The 18,200-nt window shown below is 42.4% G+C and overlaps 1 protein-coding gene across 2 annotated transcripts in view; it reads left to right on the top strand.

Moving 5' to 3' along the window:
- Window positions 1–18,200, top strand: part of LY96 (lymphocyte antigen 96) — a 52,726-nt gene that overhangs the window by 10,652 nt on the left and 23,874 nt on the right. For both annotated transcript variants that reach the window (XM_040432251.1, XM_040432252.1), the window contains exon 3: window positions 7,301–7,429. In XM_040432251.1, the coding sequence (XP_040288185.1) occupies window positions 7,301–7,429 (129 nt within the window). The remainder of the gene's footprint in view (window positions 1–7,300; window positions 7,430–18,200) is intronic.

Here is an 18,200-nt window from a genome sequence, read left to right as displayed (position 1 = left end):
CGGTCTACTTGGTGAAGGTTGCCATGTACAACTCTTTTGTACTATCCCGAAGCACTGGCAGCACAGGGACATTCCTCCAATTCTATTAGGCAGTCCTCAAGGACCTTATCTTTTCGGACCGGGAAAGAGCAGGCCGGAGTACCTTGGGAATTGGAGGCGCCCGGATCGTCCCTGGCCAACATTTTCCAGGTGTGGTCCCCCATACTGGAAAGAAGGGACGAACCCAAAAAAAAATTGCAGTGTGTCGCAGGAGGGGGATACGGAAGGACACCACCACTCAGTGCGACACGTGCCCCGATCATCCGGGCCTCTGCGTTATCCATTGCTTCAGGGAGTATCACACTTCCATGGAGTACTAAATTTATATAATCCCCAACAGTCCCCTGTGAACTATGGCTCTCAGACTTTGGAGACACAGAAACAATTTTTTTCCCCAAAAAAAATATTAGTTTTAGTGCAGGCATCCTCAAACTGTGGCCCGCCAGATGTTGTAAAACTATAACTCCCAGCATGCCCAGACAACCTACAGCCATCAGCAGGGCATGGTGGGAATTGTAGTTTTACAACATCTGGAGGGCCGCAGTTTGAGGATGCCTGCTTAGTGTCTCCAAAGTCTGAGAGCCATACATATTGGGCATCGCCGCGTCTGTAAAAATCTTCTCTATAAAAATAACATTTAACCCATAAAATTTCCATTTGAATCCTTTTTTTCCGGTAATAAAGCAAGGGTTAACAGCCAAACAAAACTAAATATTTATTGCCCTGATTCTGTAGTTTGCAGAAACACCCCATATGTGCTCGTAAATGGCTATATAGCCACACGGCAGGGCATAGAACGAAGGGAACGCCATATGGTTTCTGGGAGGCAGATTTTGATGGACTGTTTTTTTTTACACCATGTCCCATTAGAAGCCCCCCCTGATGTAGCCTAGACTAGAAACTCCAAAAAAGTGACCTCATATAAGAAACTACACCCCTCAAGGTATTCAAAAGTTACTTTACAGACTTTGTTAACCCTTTAGGTGTTCCACAAAACTAAATAGCGAATGTAGAAACAATTTTAGAATTAAAATTTTTTGTTACCTTGCCTCAAAAAAGTGTAATATAGAGCAACCAAAAATCATATTTACCCCTAAAATAGTCCCAAAACAACAACCACCTTATCCCGTAGTTTCCTAGATGGGGTCACTTTTATGGAGTTTCTACTCTAGGGGTGCATCAGGGGGGCTTTAAAGGGTACATGGTGTAAATAAACCAGTCCAGCAAAATCTGCCTTCCAAAAACCATATGGCGTTCCCCTTCTTCTATGTCCTGCCGTTTAGCCAAATAGTAGTTTACGACCACATATGGGGTGTTTCTGCAAACTACAGAATCAGGGCAACCCATATTGAGTTTTGTTTGGCTCTTTACCCATTTTTTCCAGTAATAAAGTAAGGGTTAAAATGGAAAATTTTCCAAAAAATAGAAATTACAAAGTGTTTCTCCATCTGCCACCAACTCTTGTGGAACATATAAAGGGTTAACAAAGTTTGTAAACCCAGTTTTGAATACCTTGAGGGGTATACTTTCTTAGATGGAGTCACTTTTTTGGAATTTCTATTCTAGGGGTGCAAGGGGGGGCTTGAAATGGGACATGGTATAAACAAAACCAGTCCTGCAAAATCTGCCTTCCAAAACCCATATGGCGTTCCCCTCTTTCTATGTCCCCCGTTTGCCCAAACAGTAGTTTAGGACCACATATGGGGTGTTTTTGCAAACTACAGAATCAGGGCAACCCATATTGAGTTTTGTTTGGCAGTTAACCCTTACTTTATTACTGGAAAAAATGGGTTAAAATGGAAAATTTTCGAAAAAAATAGAAATTTCAAAATTGTTTCTCCATCTGCCTTAACTCTTGTGGAACACCTAAAGGGTTAACAAAGTTTGTAAACCCAGTTTTGAATAACTTGAGAGGTGTACTTTCTTAGATGGAGTCACTTTTTTGAAATTTCTATTCTAGGGGTGCAACGGGGGGCTTGAAATGGGACATGGTATAAACAAAACAAGTCCTGCAAAATCTGCCTTGCAAAAACCATATGGCGTTCCCCTCCTTCTATGTCCTCCCGTTTGGCAAAACAGAGAGAGCGCCATCGGCCGACTAGTGACCGTACCATATTTAAGGTGGTCGGTCCCTCTCTGCCGCTGACGCTCCCCCCAATATACTACAATAAGATCTGAATTTGAAATAGAACGCCATTACAAGAGGTTTGTTTATATATAAGTATGAAATGTAATTTAGGACTACCTCTTAGGAACCTGACATGGAGGTTTTTTATAAATATTTTTTATAAATACTTTTTATAACTTTTTTATATTAAATGGTTTTAGTTAACCAGTTTTTCCTTAAACATGAGTAAGGAAATACCAATCTTCATACATTCACTATTATATATTTTACATGTTTTTATGGGATATTTGCGTGTATTTTTTGGGAATTTGATGTTATTTATGCATTATATAACATGTTTTACTGTTTTTTAGAAAAAACGCATTGAAAACGCATCAAAACCGCATATGCGTTTTTTGGAGACCACGCGTTTTTTTTTGTTTTTTTTTTGTTTTTTTTTCAAAATCTCCAGCTTATTGTAATAAGGCTATATAACATAGCCTGACACGATGGTGACCTATTTGATATTTATATATTTTTATAGATATGTATATGAGGGATCTACACAGTTATGAAATCTGGATCGTTTTGAATATAAATGCAACAAAAAATGCAACAAAGACGCATCAATACCGCATAAGCGGTTACTTTATATTTGGTGTATCTTTGATATATACAATCCAGATCTATACATATCTAATGAAAACTATGGAAAGGAGTATGGAGGATATTTTGGTGTATCTAATATTGATTCATTCGAAGAGATCCCAATATTGAGATCCACCACAGATTTTGAGGAGAACCCGATCCATTTCAGAATTTGAGGAATACTTGGCTCATTTCCAAGTTGGATTAATTACTGAAGTCCTCTATAAAAGGAGAGACATTAGGGAGGGGAGGTCAACCACTGAGGAAGGGGCCACTAAGAGCCCCGAAACGCGTCTGGTACTGGACCCCCCGACTGGACCTAAGGACCACCAACCTTTGCAGCTTCGCCCCTTCTTGGAGAAAATAAATTGAAGGTGGAACGCATATCTGCAGAGCTGTGGACTACAAAGATACTACTGGCGCCAGTAAGTGAGGAACTTTGATTGTTCAATTGAAAAACAGCTTGTTGAAAACTCTCTGTGAAACCTACTAGGAGTTATCAAAGACTATTCCATTGTGAAGTTGTGGCTCACACGTACAAGCGGAGATCATACCCTGACTATTACGCGGGACGCCGCGGATTGCTGATCTGAGCCGCCTAAGTACATTTATTATGTGAGTAGACTATAATACAACTGACACATTGTCCATTTGGAAATTAACGCTGTTACTTTGAACTGTGCGAATATTTGAATTCAGGACTATTCGTCTCTGTAAAAGATCTCAGGATATCGGATCAACTATTTCATCCGTCCTTTTTGTATACACCCTGTACAGAATTATTAGGCAAATGAGTATTTTGACCACATCATCCACTTTATGCATGTTGTCTTACTCCAAGCTGTATAGGCTCGAAAGCCTACTACCAATTAAGCATATTAGGTGATGTGCATCTCTGTAATGAGAAGGGGTGTGGTCTAATGACATCAACACCCTATATCAGGTGTACATAATTATTAGGCAACTTCCTTTCCTTTGGCAAAATGGGTCAAAAGAAGGACTTGACAGGCTCAGAAAAGTCAAAAATAGTGAGATATCTTGCAGAGGGATGCAGCACTCTTAAAATTGCAAAGCTTCTGAAGCATGATCATCGAACAATCAAGCGTTTCATTCAAAATAGTCAACAGGGTCGCAAGAAGCGTGTGGAAAAACCAAGGCGCAAAATAACTGCCCATCAACTGAGAAAAGTCAAGCGTGCAGCTGCCAAGATGCCACTTGCCACCAGTTTGGCCATATTTCAGAGCTGCAACATCACTGGAGTGCCCAAAAGCACAAGGTGTGCAATACTCAGAGACATGGCCAAGGTAAAAAAGGCTGAAAGACGACCACCACTGAACAAGACACACAAGCTGAAACGTCAAGACTGGGCCAAGAAATATCTCAAGACTGATTTTTCTAAGGTTTTATGGACTGATGAAATGAGAGTGAGTCTTGATGGGCCAGATGGATGGGCCCGTGGCTGGATTGGTAAAGGGCAGAGAGCTCCAGTCCGACTCAGACGCCAGCAAGGTGGAGGTGGAGTACTGGTTTGGGCTGGTATCATCAAAGATGAGCTTGTGGGGCCTTTTCGGGTTGAGGATGGAGTCAAGCTCAACTCCCAGTCCTACTGCCAGTTTCTGGAAGACACCTTCTTCAAGCAGTGGTACAGGAAGAAGTCTGCATCCTTCAAGAAAAACATGATTTTCATGCAGGACAATGCTCCATCACACGCGTCCAAGTACTCCACAGCGTGGCTGGCAAGAAAGGGTATAAAAGAAGAAAATCTAATGACATGGGCTCCTTGTTCACCTGATCTGAACCCCATTGAGAACCTGTGGTCCATCATCAAATGTGAGATTTACAAGGAGGGAAAACAGTACACCTCTCTGAACAGTGTCTGGGAGGCTGTGGTTGCTGCTGCACGCAATGTTGATGGTGAACAGATCAAAACACTGACAGAATCCATGAATGGCAGGCTTTTGAGTGTCCTTGCAAAGAAAGGTGGCTATATTGGTCACTGATTTGTTTTTGTTTTGTTTTTGAATGTCAGAAATGTATATTTGTGAATGTTGAGATGTTATATTGGTTTCACTGGTAAAAATAAATAATTGAAATGGGTATATATTTGTTTTTTGTTAAGTTGCCTAATAATTATGCACAGTAATAGTCACCTGCGCACACAGATATCCCCCTAAAATAGCTAAAACTAAAAACAAACTAAAAACTACTTCCAAAAATATTCAGTTTTTTGGGTTCATTGAGAACATGGTTGTTGTTCAATAATAAAATTAATCCTCAAAAATACAACTTGCCTAATAATTCTGCACTCCCTGTATGGCACACTTCTGATATTGGACTGAACATTCGGATAGTTTTGGACTGTTTTCGTCCTCCATATATGCGGATTATTCTCCATCTGCCTTAACTCTTGTGGAACACCTAAAGGGTTAACAAAGTTTGTAAACCCAGTTTTGAATAACTTGAGAGGTGTACTTTCTTAGGGCTCTTTCACACTTGCGTTATTGTCTTCCGGCATAGAGTTCCGTCGTCGGGACTCTATGCCGGAAGAATACTGATCAGGATTATCCTAATGCATTCTGAATGGAGAGTAATCCGTTCAGGATGCATCAGGATGTCTTCAGTTCCGGTACGGAACGTTTTTTGGCCGGAGAAAATACCGCAGCATGCTGCGCTTTTTGCTCCGGCCAAAAATCCTGAAGACTTGCCGCAAGGCCGGATCCGGGATCAATGCCCATTGAAAGGCATTGATCCGGATCCGGCCTTAAGCTAAACGTCGTTTCGGCGCATTGCCGGACCCGACGTTTAGCTTTTTCTGAATAGTTACCATGGCTGCCGGGACGCTAAAGTCCTGACAGCCATGGTAAGTGTAGCGGGGAGCAGGGGAGCAGCATACTTACCGTCCGTGCGGCTCCCCGGGCGCTCCAGAGTGACGTCAGGGCGCCCCAAGCGCATGGATCACGTGATCACATGGATCACGTCATCCATGCGCATGGGGCGCTCTGACGTCATTCTGGAGCGCCCCGGGAGCCGCACGGACTGTAAGTATACTGCTCCCCCGCTCCCCGCTCCTACTATGGCAACCAGGACTTTAATAGCGTCCTGGGTGCCATAGTAACACTGAAAGCATTTGGAAGACGGTTCCGTCTTCAAATGCTTTCAGTACACTTGCGTTGTTACGGATCCGGCAGGCACCTCCGGCAACGGAAGTGCATGCCGGATCCCAACAACGCAAGTGTGAAAGAGGCCTTAGATGGAGTCACTTTTTTGAAATTTCTATTCTAGGGGTGCAACGGGGGGCTTGAAATGGGACATGGTATAAACAAAACAAGTCATGCAAAATCTGCCTTGCAAAAACCATATGGCGTTCCCCTCCTTCTATGTCCTCCCGTTTGGCCAAACAGTAGTTTACGACCACATATGGGGTGTTTCTGTAAACTACAGAATCAGGGCAACCCATATTGAGTTTTGTTTGGCAGTTAACCCTTGCTTTTTTCCTGGAAAATATTGATTATATTGGAAAATTTTCCAAAAAATCTAAATTCTTAAATTTTATGTCCATTTGCCATGAAGTCTTGTGGAAGACCTAAAGGGTTAACAAAGTTTGTAAAATCAGTTTTGAATACCTTGAGGGGTGTAGTTTCTAGAATGGTGTCATTTTTGGATGGTTTCTATTACGTAAGCCTCACAAAGTGACTTCAGACCTGAACTGGTCCATAAAAAGTGTGATTTGGAAAATTTCTGAGAAATTTCGAAATTTGCTTCTAAACTGCTAAGCTATGTAACATCCCCAAAAAATAAAATATCATTCCCAAAATGTTACAAACATGAAGTAGACATATGGGGAATGTAAAGTCATCACAATTTTTGGAGGTATTACTATGTATTACAGAAGTAGAGAAACTGAAACTTTGAAATTTGCTAATTTTTCCAAATTTTTGGTAAATTTGGTATTTTTTTATGCAAAAAAATTAACTTTTTTGACCCAATTTTAGCAGTGTCATGAAGTACAATATGTGACGAAAAAACAATCTCAGAACAGCCTGGGTAAGTAAAAGCGTTTTAAAGTTATCAGACCCTGGTCAGATTTGCAAAAAGTCCTTAAGGTGAAATAGGGCTGAGTCCTTAAGGGGTTAAAGAGGCTCCATTCCAACACCGAGGTTCCCATTCCTACTGCTTCTGGTCCCTGGTGGGCTAGAAGTGTGACATCACTGCTACAGCCATTTACTGGCCTTATTGGTGACATTTTCCTCAGCAGACTACAGAGGCTCAGTGGTCACGTCCCAGTCTGGGAAAGGTCAATGCTGTGGCCAATGACTTCAGCAGTGCATTTGACCATGAGTGGAATGTCATACTTTTGGTTTGCCAGGGACCAGAAGCTTCGGCGATGAGACCCTCAGTGGTGGAATGGAGCTCCACACATTTCCAGTGGTAATTAATTTTCGTTTGGTGGTCAAATAGTCCCTTTAAGAAGTAATAAGTGGTAATAGAATTTTTATTATGTCACAGGAAAGAACATTGACCACTTATATTCTATAGTGGAAATCTGGAAGGAATCTGTGACAGTCTCACAAAAACGCCATGTGATGTGTTCTGAAGAAAATGATGAATATGATTTTTGTGGTACTTTAAAAGGAGGTAAATTTGGGGAAATTGCTGCAATATCTCCACGGTACACATGTATACATGTAGATATTCTCCATCCTGTTGTGGCGGACCAAGGGTCAGTCACGTGATGATCGTTGCCACGTGTTCAGGTGAATTACGTTGATGGAGGAAAATGACATAGTTCAAAACTCTGCCAGGATCCCAAAGAGGGAGTGTCCTGGTCCCATTATTTATACACAGTTCAAAGGGTGTAACCTTTCAAAGTAAAACATGATTGGTTTACAAATGTTTCAATAATGGCTTCTGATTGGTACATATATAGTACTTCTAATTGGTTAGAACTGAATCCATCTATTGATTAGTTAATATTCTGTGGGCTTAATATTCCACTATCAGGTTAATAGCTAAGACTGTGTTTTTAGCAAGGAATGCATATTTGGTAGTGATGAGTGAGCACCAAGTATTCAGGTGTTCAGCCTGAACACATTGCTATATTCGTGTGCTCGGCCGAGCACCTGAGTATAATGGAAGCCAATGAGAGAGAACCAGGCAACCCCTGCTTGGAAGAGAAGAGGGTGTCTGGTTCATTAACCCTTTCACGACTGCAATCTGAATATATACGTGATAGCTGCACATGCCCCGTGCAGCTACCACGTGTATAGACGTCAAGCCAGCTCTTTAATCCAAGCGCTGCAAAACGCTTGGATTAAAGCTTCTGCCCCTGTCCTGCTGCTGTCACGGACAGCATACAGGCCAGTAATGCCAGCAAGGGGCCAATCAGAGTAGCCCCTTGCCGGCAATCGATCCGATTGGTTAGTCTGTGCAGACTAACCAACCGGATCGCGGCAGTGTTAAAATGCCGGTTTCAGGCTCTGATCTGCGCTCTGCAGAACAGAGCCTGAAAGCCGATAGTGTTCCTCATGCCCCCCCCCGATCTGTGCCCCTCCAAGCCCTTAGTGCCCCTCTGTGCCCCGACGATCTGTGCCCCGACGATCTGTGCCCCTCTCCTGCGCTGATGGCATGCGGTCCGCCCCCTGCATTAATTTTCTAGCCGCCCCTCCTGCCCCAACCTTCCTCGATATTGTGGGCAGCCTCCCGAACCCCCCCCCTTTCCAGCGCTGCCCCCCCCCCCCCCGATATCCCTGCTGTGTGCGATGGCGGCGGCTCCATTAGTGAGCCGCCGCCATCAGCAGAGAGTGTCAGCTCTATGCTGACACTCTCCTGTAACCCTTATAGATGCCGCGGTTGCGGCATCCATGGGGTTAACAGAGGGAGGGAGCTCCCTCTCTCCACCATCGGGGCTGCAGCGCTGTGATTGCAGCACCCGATGGTTGCCATGGCAAAGGCGTCCAGTGCTGCCACCTATAGGCAATCTGGAAGTACTATACTTTGGAATGCAAGAGCATTGCAAAGTATAGTACAACTATCAGCCCCACTGGATCTTCAAGATCCAAGAGGGAACTGATAAAAAAAAGTGAAAATAATAAAAGTAAAAATAAATAAATAAAAATGTAAAATTAGAAAAAAGAAAATTGCCTTTTCCTATAAAAAAATGAAAAAATAAAATACACATATTAGGTGTCACCGCATCCGTAACGACCATCTCTATAAATATATCACATGATAGACCCCGTCCGATAAACACCATAAAAATAAAATTAAAAAAACAGTGCCCAAAAAGCTATTTTTGTCACCTTACATCACAAAAAGTGCAACAGCAAGCGATCAAAAAGGCTTATGACCCCCAAAATAGTACCAATCAAACCGTCACCTCGTCCCGCAAAAAATGATACCCTATTTAAGACAATCGCCCAAAAAATAAAAAAGCTATGGCTCTCAGACTATAAAGACACTAAAACATCATTTTTGGGGTTTCAAAAATGCTATTATTGTGTAAAACTTAAATAAATAAGAAAAAGTATACATATTAGGTATTGCCACGTCCGTAACGATCTTCTCTATAAAACTATCACATGACCTAACTCCTCAGATGAACGCTGTAAAAATAAATAAATGAAAATTGTTCCAAAACAGCCAATTTTTGGGTCACCTTGCCCCATAAAGTGTAATAATGAATGATCAAAAAATCCTATGTACCCAAAAATGGTACCAATAAAAACCTCAACACTTTCTGCAAAAAACGAGCCCCTGCACAAGACGATCGGCACAAAAATAAAAAACATATGGCGTTCAGAAAACCAATCCAGCACAATCTACCTTCCAAAAACCGTATGGCTTTCCTTTCCTTCTGCGCCCTGCCGTGTGCCCGTACAGCAGTTTACGACCACATGTGGGGTGTTTCTGTAAACCGCGGAATCAGGGTAATAAATATTGAGTTTTGTTTGGCTGTTAACTCTCAATGTGTTAAAGAAAAAAAAATTATAAAATGGAAAATCTGCCAAAAAAGTGAAATTTAGAAATTTCATCTCCATTTTCCTTTAATTCTTGTGGAACGCCTATAGGGTTAACAAAGTTTTTAAAATCAGTTTTGAGTAACTTGAGGGGTGTAGTTTCTACAATGGGGTCATTTATGGGGGTTTCCACTATGTAAGCCCCACAAAGGGACTTCAGACCTGAACTGGTCCTTAAAAAGTGGGTTTTGGAAATTTTCTTAAAAATTGTAAGAATGGCTTCTAAACTTCTAAGCCTTCTAACGTCCTAAAAAAATAAAATGACATTTCCAAAATGATGCAAACATAAAGTAGACATGTGGGGAATGTTAAGTAATAAATATTTTATTAGGTATGACTTTCTGTTTTAGAAGCAGAGAAATAGAAATTTGGAAAATTGTGAATTTTTCCAAATTTTTGGTAAATTTGGGATTTTTTCATAAATAAAGGTGAAATATATTGACTCAAATATATGACTATCATGAAGTACAATGTGTCACGAGAAAACAATCTCAGAATGGCGTGGATAAGTAAAAGTGTTCCAAAGCAATTACCACATAAAGTGACGCATGTCAGATTTGTAAATTTTGACCTGGACACTGGGGCATCAATGACCCTTGGTCATGAAAGGGTTAAAAAAAGATTAGAAATTGATGGAAACCCCATCAAAATGGTTTGGAAATAACATTAAGAGGATAGCTGGATGCATCTTAGACTCCTATTATATACAACATACAAACCACACAAAGGCTGTATACCAAAAGCCAGGTATGTGCAAGCCATCAATCTATCCATGAGACAGATGACAGGCTTAGTCAGCATATCTTACAATAGCAGCCTTGTGCACTATGAGATATTCCAAACCAGCTCTCATCTGACTGAGTACCAGTAAACCTCAAAGTTATTTTGCATCTGTTGGATGGCTTGGGTGGACCTGCACACCTAGATCAATATCATCAGGGCGACAAAAAGTTTTCCGATTGTCCTAACATAATATTCAATAACCTTTCTATACAGTTTTGTCATGTAAAAACTAATTTGTATAAACATGGGCATATTGGAAAGACATGCAAAAATCTGCCTTGTTTTTCAGCTGTCATAAGACTATGAAAACCAATAGAGGGTGCTATTGAGTTATGAACAGCGCCCTCTATTGGTTTCACAGTCTTCTGACAAGAATATTAGACTGATTCTTATGACAAGCTTATTAGAGTAACCTTTTGCATGGAAAATTTGCGATTAGAATATTTGCGATGTACACTACGATGATATCTGACACTGGGAAAGCTGGGTAATAACTCAGTGATAAAATCAGAGACTGGGAAAGCTGGGTAATAACTCGCGATCTACACTGAGTTATTACCCAGCTTTCCCCTGAGTTATTACCCAGCTTTCCCAGTGTCAGATTTCATCACTGAGTTATTACCCAACTTTCCCAGTGTCAGATATCATCGTAGTGTAGATCGCGAATGTTCTAATTGCGAATATTCTAATCGCAAATTTTCCATACAAAAGGATACACTAATAAGCTTGTCATAAGAATCAGTCGAATATTCTTGTCTGGAGACTATGAAACCAATAGAGGGCGCTATTAAGTTATGAACAGCGCCCTCTATTGGTTTCATAGTCTTCTGACAAGAATATTTGTCTTGTCATAAGATGTAAAACCAATAGAGGGTGTTATTCATAACTCAATAGCGCCATCTATTGGTTATCATAGTCTTATGACAGCTGAAAAACAAGGCAGATTCTGCTTATTTGCATGACTTTCCCATATGCCCATGTTCATGCAAATGAGTTTTTACATGACAAAACTGTATAGAAAGGTAATTGAATATTGTTAGGACAATCAGAAAACTTTTTGTCGCCCTAATGATATTGATCTAGGTGTGAAGGTCCACCCAAGCCATCCAACAAATGCAAAATAACTTTGAGGTTTACTGGTTCTCAGTATGATAAGAGCTGGTTTGGAATATCTCATAGTGTACAAGGCTGCTATTGTAAGGTATGCTGGCTGTTATCTGTCTCATGGGTAGATGCAGGGGCGTAGCTAGAAATGCATAGGCCCCCCCCCCCCCTCGTGCCATCCACAGATCCCCCTCCCCTAAACAGTGCCATCCACAGATCTCCCCCCTAAACAGTGCCATCCACAGATCCCCCCTAAACAGTGCCATCCACAGATCCCCCTCCCCTAAACAGTGCCATGATGGCACTGTTTAGGGGGGAGATCTGTGGATGGCACGGGGGGGGGGGGGGCCATGCATTTCTAGCTACGCCCCTGCATCTACCCATGAGACAGATAACAGCCAGCATACCTTACAATAGCAGCCTTGTACACTAAGACAAAGCTAAGACAAAGTAAGATATACAAATAATCCAAGTAAAGAGCTCAGCAATGAGCAATGATTAAACTTAAAGTAGTTACTGATTAGTTTATAAATATACTGCTGTGAGCCGCGTGGCCCTGTATATTCTAACCCCCAGGCAAGTTAGGGCCGGCGCCGCCTGCAGCGCACAAGGGCTTTACTCATTATCTCCTGGGGGGCCCCGTGGGCCCCCCTGACTTAGGGGCCCGGTCGCAATTGCGACCGCTGCGACCCCTATAGCTACGCCACTGGGTAGATGAATGGCTTGTACATACCTGGCTGTTGGCATATAGCCTTTGTGTGGTTGTCTATTGTACAGTGGATATAAAAAGTCTACACACACCCCTGTTGAAATGTCAGGTTTCTGTGATCTAAAAAAATGAGACACAAAAAAAAATTTCAGAACTTTTTCCACTTTTAATGTGACCTATAAACTGTACACCTCAATTGAAAAACAAACAGAAATCTTTTAGGTAGAGGGAAGAAAAAATATTAAAATAAAATAATAAGGGTGCACACCCTTAAACTAATACGTTGACGCACCTTTTGATTTTATTTCAGCATTCAGTCTTTTTGGGTAAGAGTCTATCAGCATAGAGAAGCCACACCCAGCAGTCAGACACACCCAGTGAGTCACACACACACTGGGAAGGGAATTAACCCTTCCAGCACCACAGGAAAGGGAAAACACCAACTTAAAGGAACATTGTCCAACACAACAAACACACTGTGGTTGTTGCCGCAGGCAACGACATGGGGGGCAACCGTGTCCTGGGAGTCAGCCCCAAGGCCGGGACACTGCCACCACATGTACACAACGACAAACGTTGCCACGGGCAACCACAGTGCAGGAAAGGTGTCCGTGCACACCACACACTACACAGAGTGCACACAGACAAACGACAGTGCATACATACACGCACACAAACTCCAAAGGGACCGCACACATACCTGTTGTCCGCGGCAACCGCACTTGAGGCAAACAACATCAAGCCTCAAGCTGCGGTTGAAACAACAACCCAAACCGTGGGCAACTGTTTGCGGCTCCCAAGGAGTCACGGCCAAAACCGTGGCCGTGACACTTCCCTCCACCTAAAAGATTTCAGTTTGTTTATAGGTCACATTAAAGGTGGAAAAAGTTCTGAAATGATTTATCTTTGTCTCATTTATTTAAATCACAGAAACCTGACATTTTAACAGGGGTGTGTAGACTTTTTAAATCCACTGTATGTCATACATAATATGACTTCCTAGGATGGAAGATCTTCTGGCTCTCTGTATCCCTCAACCCCCCTTAACAAATAAAAACTCGACCACATGACTTGGTGTAAAAAGGCCGTAGCTTAAGTTTAACAATAATAAAATTGACCATGTATTGAACATATACCTATTAACATTGTAAACTAGTCCAATATTAATCAAAACATTAATCCACAACATGTAACTTTTCAAAAACGTGAAGGGATCCTAGAAGGAAATCCATGTTTGCCCCTCGCGAACCTCCTCTTACGATCCAGGTCTAATCCAACTTTACCCTCGGCCGCACTCACCGACCCAAGGGCACTAACTCCTGGAAATTAAACCCCTGCCAGGCTATTAGCCCAAACAGGAACCCCCAGCTTTCCATTCACCACAACGTCCTAGATGCACGCCGCAAGAGATGGAGCCATGCACCTATCCAAGTTTTGCCTCCCAGGATCCTTCTTCTACCTGCTTCCTACGACAAGAGCAATTTAACGAACACACCAAAAACATCAATTACGGGAGGGTGGGTGGGACACTTCTCTACACTTTCCGGACTAACCTAAAACTCTTCCCCTCCATCCTTAAGTACCTGGCGAGAATCTACCGCTCCACCTCCCCAAAACTCCTCCCCCACAACCCCACACTATCCTAAAATTAACCCCATGTGCCACAACCTTCCACCAAAGTCAAGCCGCATTTCGCTACGGCTGCGCCCCGCTCCATTGCTTTTCGGAGTCTAAGATGCATCCAGCTATCCTCTTAATGCTGTTGTCAAACCTTTTTGATGGGGTTTCTATCAATTTCTAACCTTTTTTATGAACCAGACACCCTCTTCTCTTCCAAACAGGGGTTGCCTGGTTTTCTCCCATTGACTTCCATTGTATTAAATTGTATTCGAGCACCCAAATTATTCGGCCGAGCACACGGATCTGCCGAGCATAGCGATGCTCGAGCCGAACAGGTATTCGGCTGAGCATGCTCGCTCATTACTGTTATTAGCACGCACACACGCTTATCTTAACACACACAGATGCTAACATTGTCTTTCAGCTTAATTCTTGTTTTTCAGCTGTAAGCTGTCGCCATTTTCTATTGCGCACACAGAGGAATGGAAACATAAAGTCCTTTATAATACCCACTTTCAGAAAAGCTGTATAATTTCTTTAACAATCCCAATAGGACAAATAACACTAAGGGTATGGCCACACGGTCAGGTTTCTTGATGCTGTTTTGGAAGCCAAAACCAGGAGTGAATTCAAAAAAGAGAAGTCGTATCTGTCCTTCATACTTTCTCTCATTTTACGGTCCACTCTTTTGGCTTCCAAAACTACATGCAGAAACCTGACTTGGCCATACCCTAATTAACCAGTCCTGGATTTACATCTCAGGTGCTTGTAGATATTTGGGTATATTCATACGTGGCATATTTATTGTAGAAATTTTGGTGACAAAATCAGTTCCACTGATCTGAAGAGAGCTGTTCTGGCATCAAGCACCTGCTTTTTTAAGAAGTCTCATTCAGATGCTTAGGACGATTGCTGAAATTGTAACTGCCTTGTGTAACTTCGGACTATGCCTGTCCGCTCAACCACTCCTTAAAGGGAATCTTTCAACATGAAAATGAAAATGCAGCAGGATGTTATAGAGCAGGAGGAGCCCAGCAGATTTGATATAGTTTTCTGGAAAATGATTCTACAAAACCTGTAATTTATACATTTCTATCTCCTTCTGAGCTCAGGAGTCATATGAGTGGTTTTACTTATGCTAGTTTTACGCTAGTGCTATTAGGGAACAGCCTGCCGGATCTCTATGCATTCCAGCATTGCCAGAAGCTACTGCATCGCTGTCCAACCCCATTAACTACAGTATAATGGGGACCGGTGGAAATCTGGCTGATTCTCAGCATGTTTGCCGGGTTACTGCCGTATTCCATTATAGTTAATGGGGCTGGAGGGTATCAGTTACCATCTGGCAATGCTGGATCCAAACATCTCCGGTAGGCTGTTCCATACATCCCAAGTGTCCCTCTTTTGGAGGGACAGTTCCTCTTTTGACCCAAGTCCCTATGTCCCTCTTTGATCCGTAAATGTCCCTCTTTCTGACCTGGGGAATTAATGCATAGATGTGCATTAATACATTTACTAAATTGCTCCTTATTAAAGTGTCTGTATGGTTTCTACCTGTATATTAGACCATAACTTCATTATTTAGTGCAATTTGGACCTTAAAATATCTATAATTCGATGATTTATATGCTAATATTTAAATGGATATTGAAGCGCAAGAAAATAATTGTCCCAGGGGCTCCACATGCTGTAAAAAAATAAAGGAACTTACACTCACCTAACCCATCCCTAGCTACTGCTGAATCAGTTAGAGGCGCGGCCAAGTATGAAGAAAACTGCCGCAATGTGCGCCGCACCTATTGTCCCTCTTTGCAATTTTCACAAGTTGGGAGGTATGCTGTTCTCTGCCGGAACAGCCTGCTGTAGATGACTAGTGTTAGTGTGAAACTAGCCTTAGTGATGTAGGTTGTCTTATCATTGACTGACAGCCATGGGCATAGCCATAGGGGGTGCAGAGGTAACAGTCGCTACTGGGTCCAGAAGCCCAAAGACCCTTGTGCCACATAAGAAGACACCGGTATTATAGAAAGTGCATGCTAGTCAAGTTACATCTCTGGCTGGAGGGAAGGGGTTAGGTCAAGAATTTGGCATGGGGGGGGCAGGCTTTCAATTTTTGCCTCAGGCAACACGATGGCTATGTGCTTCCCTGTCCCCTGGCGACTCTTGCACCAGGGCCCATGAACCTTTAGGTTACTTTCACACGCATTTGGTGCAGACCCGTCATGGATCTGCACAGACGGATCCGTTCAGAACAGATCCCTTTGAATTATCTTAAACATAGCCAAGACGGATCCGTCTTCAACACCATTGAAAGTCAATGGAGGACGGATCCGTGTTCTATTGTGCCAGATTGTGTCATAGAAAACGGATCCGTCCCTATTGACTTACATTGTGTGTCAGAACGAATCCGTTTGGCTCAGTTTCGTCAGACGGACACCAGAACGCTGCAAGCAACGTTTTGGTGTCCACCTCCAAAACAGAATGGAGACGGAACGGAGGCAAACTGATGCATTCTGAGCGGATCCTTTTCCATTCAGAATGCATTAGGGCAAAACTGATCTGTTTTGGACCGCTTGTGAGAGCCCTGAATGGATCTCAGAAACGGAAAGCCAAAACGCCAGTGTGAAAGTAGCCCTAGCTATGCCCCTGCTGACAGCTATCTATCTAAACACAAATAAAGAGGGATGCTGTCAGTCACTGATAAGACAGTCCACTTGGACAACTGAGCTCAGAAAGAGCTGAGATTTACATTTAAATTTTGAATACAAAATTTTGTAAGTTTTACTGACTCTTTTTCCCATAAAATTATATATATAAACTGCCTGTCCAAAATAAAGTCGCCACCTGGATTTAACTAAGCAAATAGTTATAAGCCTCCTATTGGATAATTACTGCATGGGCGATTATCTTTCAGCTGGCAATAAGTTATTTAACCCCAACTGGTGCAATGAGTTGCTTCTCATTTCTTAAACAATCATGTCGAAAGACACATCTCGTGGTCGTGGAAAAGATGTTAGTCTGTTTGAGAAGGGTCAAATCATTGGCATGCATCAAGCAGAGAAAACATCTAAGGAGATTGCAGAAACTACTAAAATTGGGTTAAGAAATGTCCAACGCATTATTAAAAACTTGAAGGATAGTGGGGACCCATCGTATTCGAGGAAGAAATGTGGCCGGAAAAAAATACTGAATGATTGTGATTGGTGATCTCTTAAACATTTGGTGAAATCAATTCGAAGAAAAACAACAGTAGAACTCAGGGCTATGTTTAATAGTGAAAGTAAGAGCATTTCCACATGCACAATGCAAAGGGAAGTCAAGGGATTGGGACTGAACAGCTGTGTAGCCGTAAGAAAACCACTAATCAGTAAGGCAAACCAGGAAAAAAGGCTTCAATTTGCTAGGGAGCATAAAGATTGGACTCTGGAGCAATGGAAGAAGGTCGTGTGGTCTAATGAGTCCAGATTTACCCTGTTCCAGAGTGATGGGCGCATCAGGGTAGGAAGAGAGGCAGATGAAATGATGCACCCATCATGCCTAGAGCCTACTGTACAAGCCTGTGGGGCAGTGCTATGATCTGGGGTTGCTGAAGTTGGTCAGGTCTAGGTTCAGCAACAGTATGTGCTCCAAGAATGAGGTCAGCTGAATATCTGAACATACTGAATGACCAGGTTATTCCATCAATGGATTTTTTCTTCCCTGATGGCACGGGCATATTCCTAGATGACAATGCCAGGATTTATCGGGCTCAAATTGTGAAAGAGTGGGTTCAGGGAGCATGAGACATCATTTTCACACATGGATTGGCCACCACAGAGTCCAGACCTTAACCCCATTGAGAATCTTTGGGATGTGCTGGAGAAGACTTTGCGCAGCAGTCAGACTCTACCATCATCAATGCAAGATCTTGGTGAAAAATTAATGCAACACTGGATGGAAATAAATCTTGTGACGTTGCAGAAGCTTATCGAAACAATGCCACAGCGAATGCGTGCGGTAATCAAAGCTAAAGGTGATCCAACGAAATATTAGAGTGTGTGACCTTTTTTTATTTGGGTGGTGACTTTTTTTTGCACAGGCAGTGTATATTAATCTGCTCCTGCTTCATAACATGCTGCCTGCAGATTTGCACTGCATTTTAAGGTGAGAGCTCCTCTTTAAAGGCATTTTCCAG

This window comes from Bufo bufo, chromosome 5 (genome assembly GCF_905171765.1).
Source record: "Bufo bufo chromosome 5, aBufBuf1.1, whole genome shotgun sequence".
In the NCBI taxonomy this organism is placed as follows: Eukaryota; Metazoa; Chordata; class Amphibia; order Anura; family Bufonidae; genus Bufo; species Bufo bufo.
This window is presented reverse-complemented; position numbering and strand designations above follow the sequence as displayed.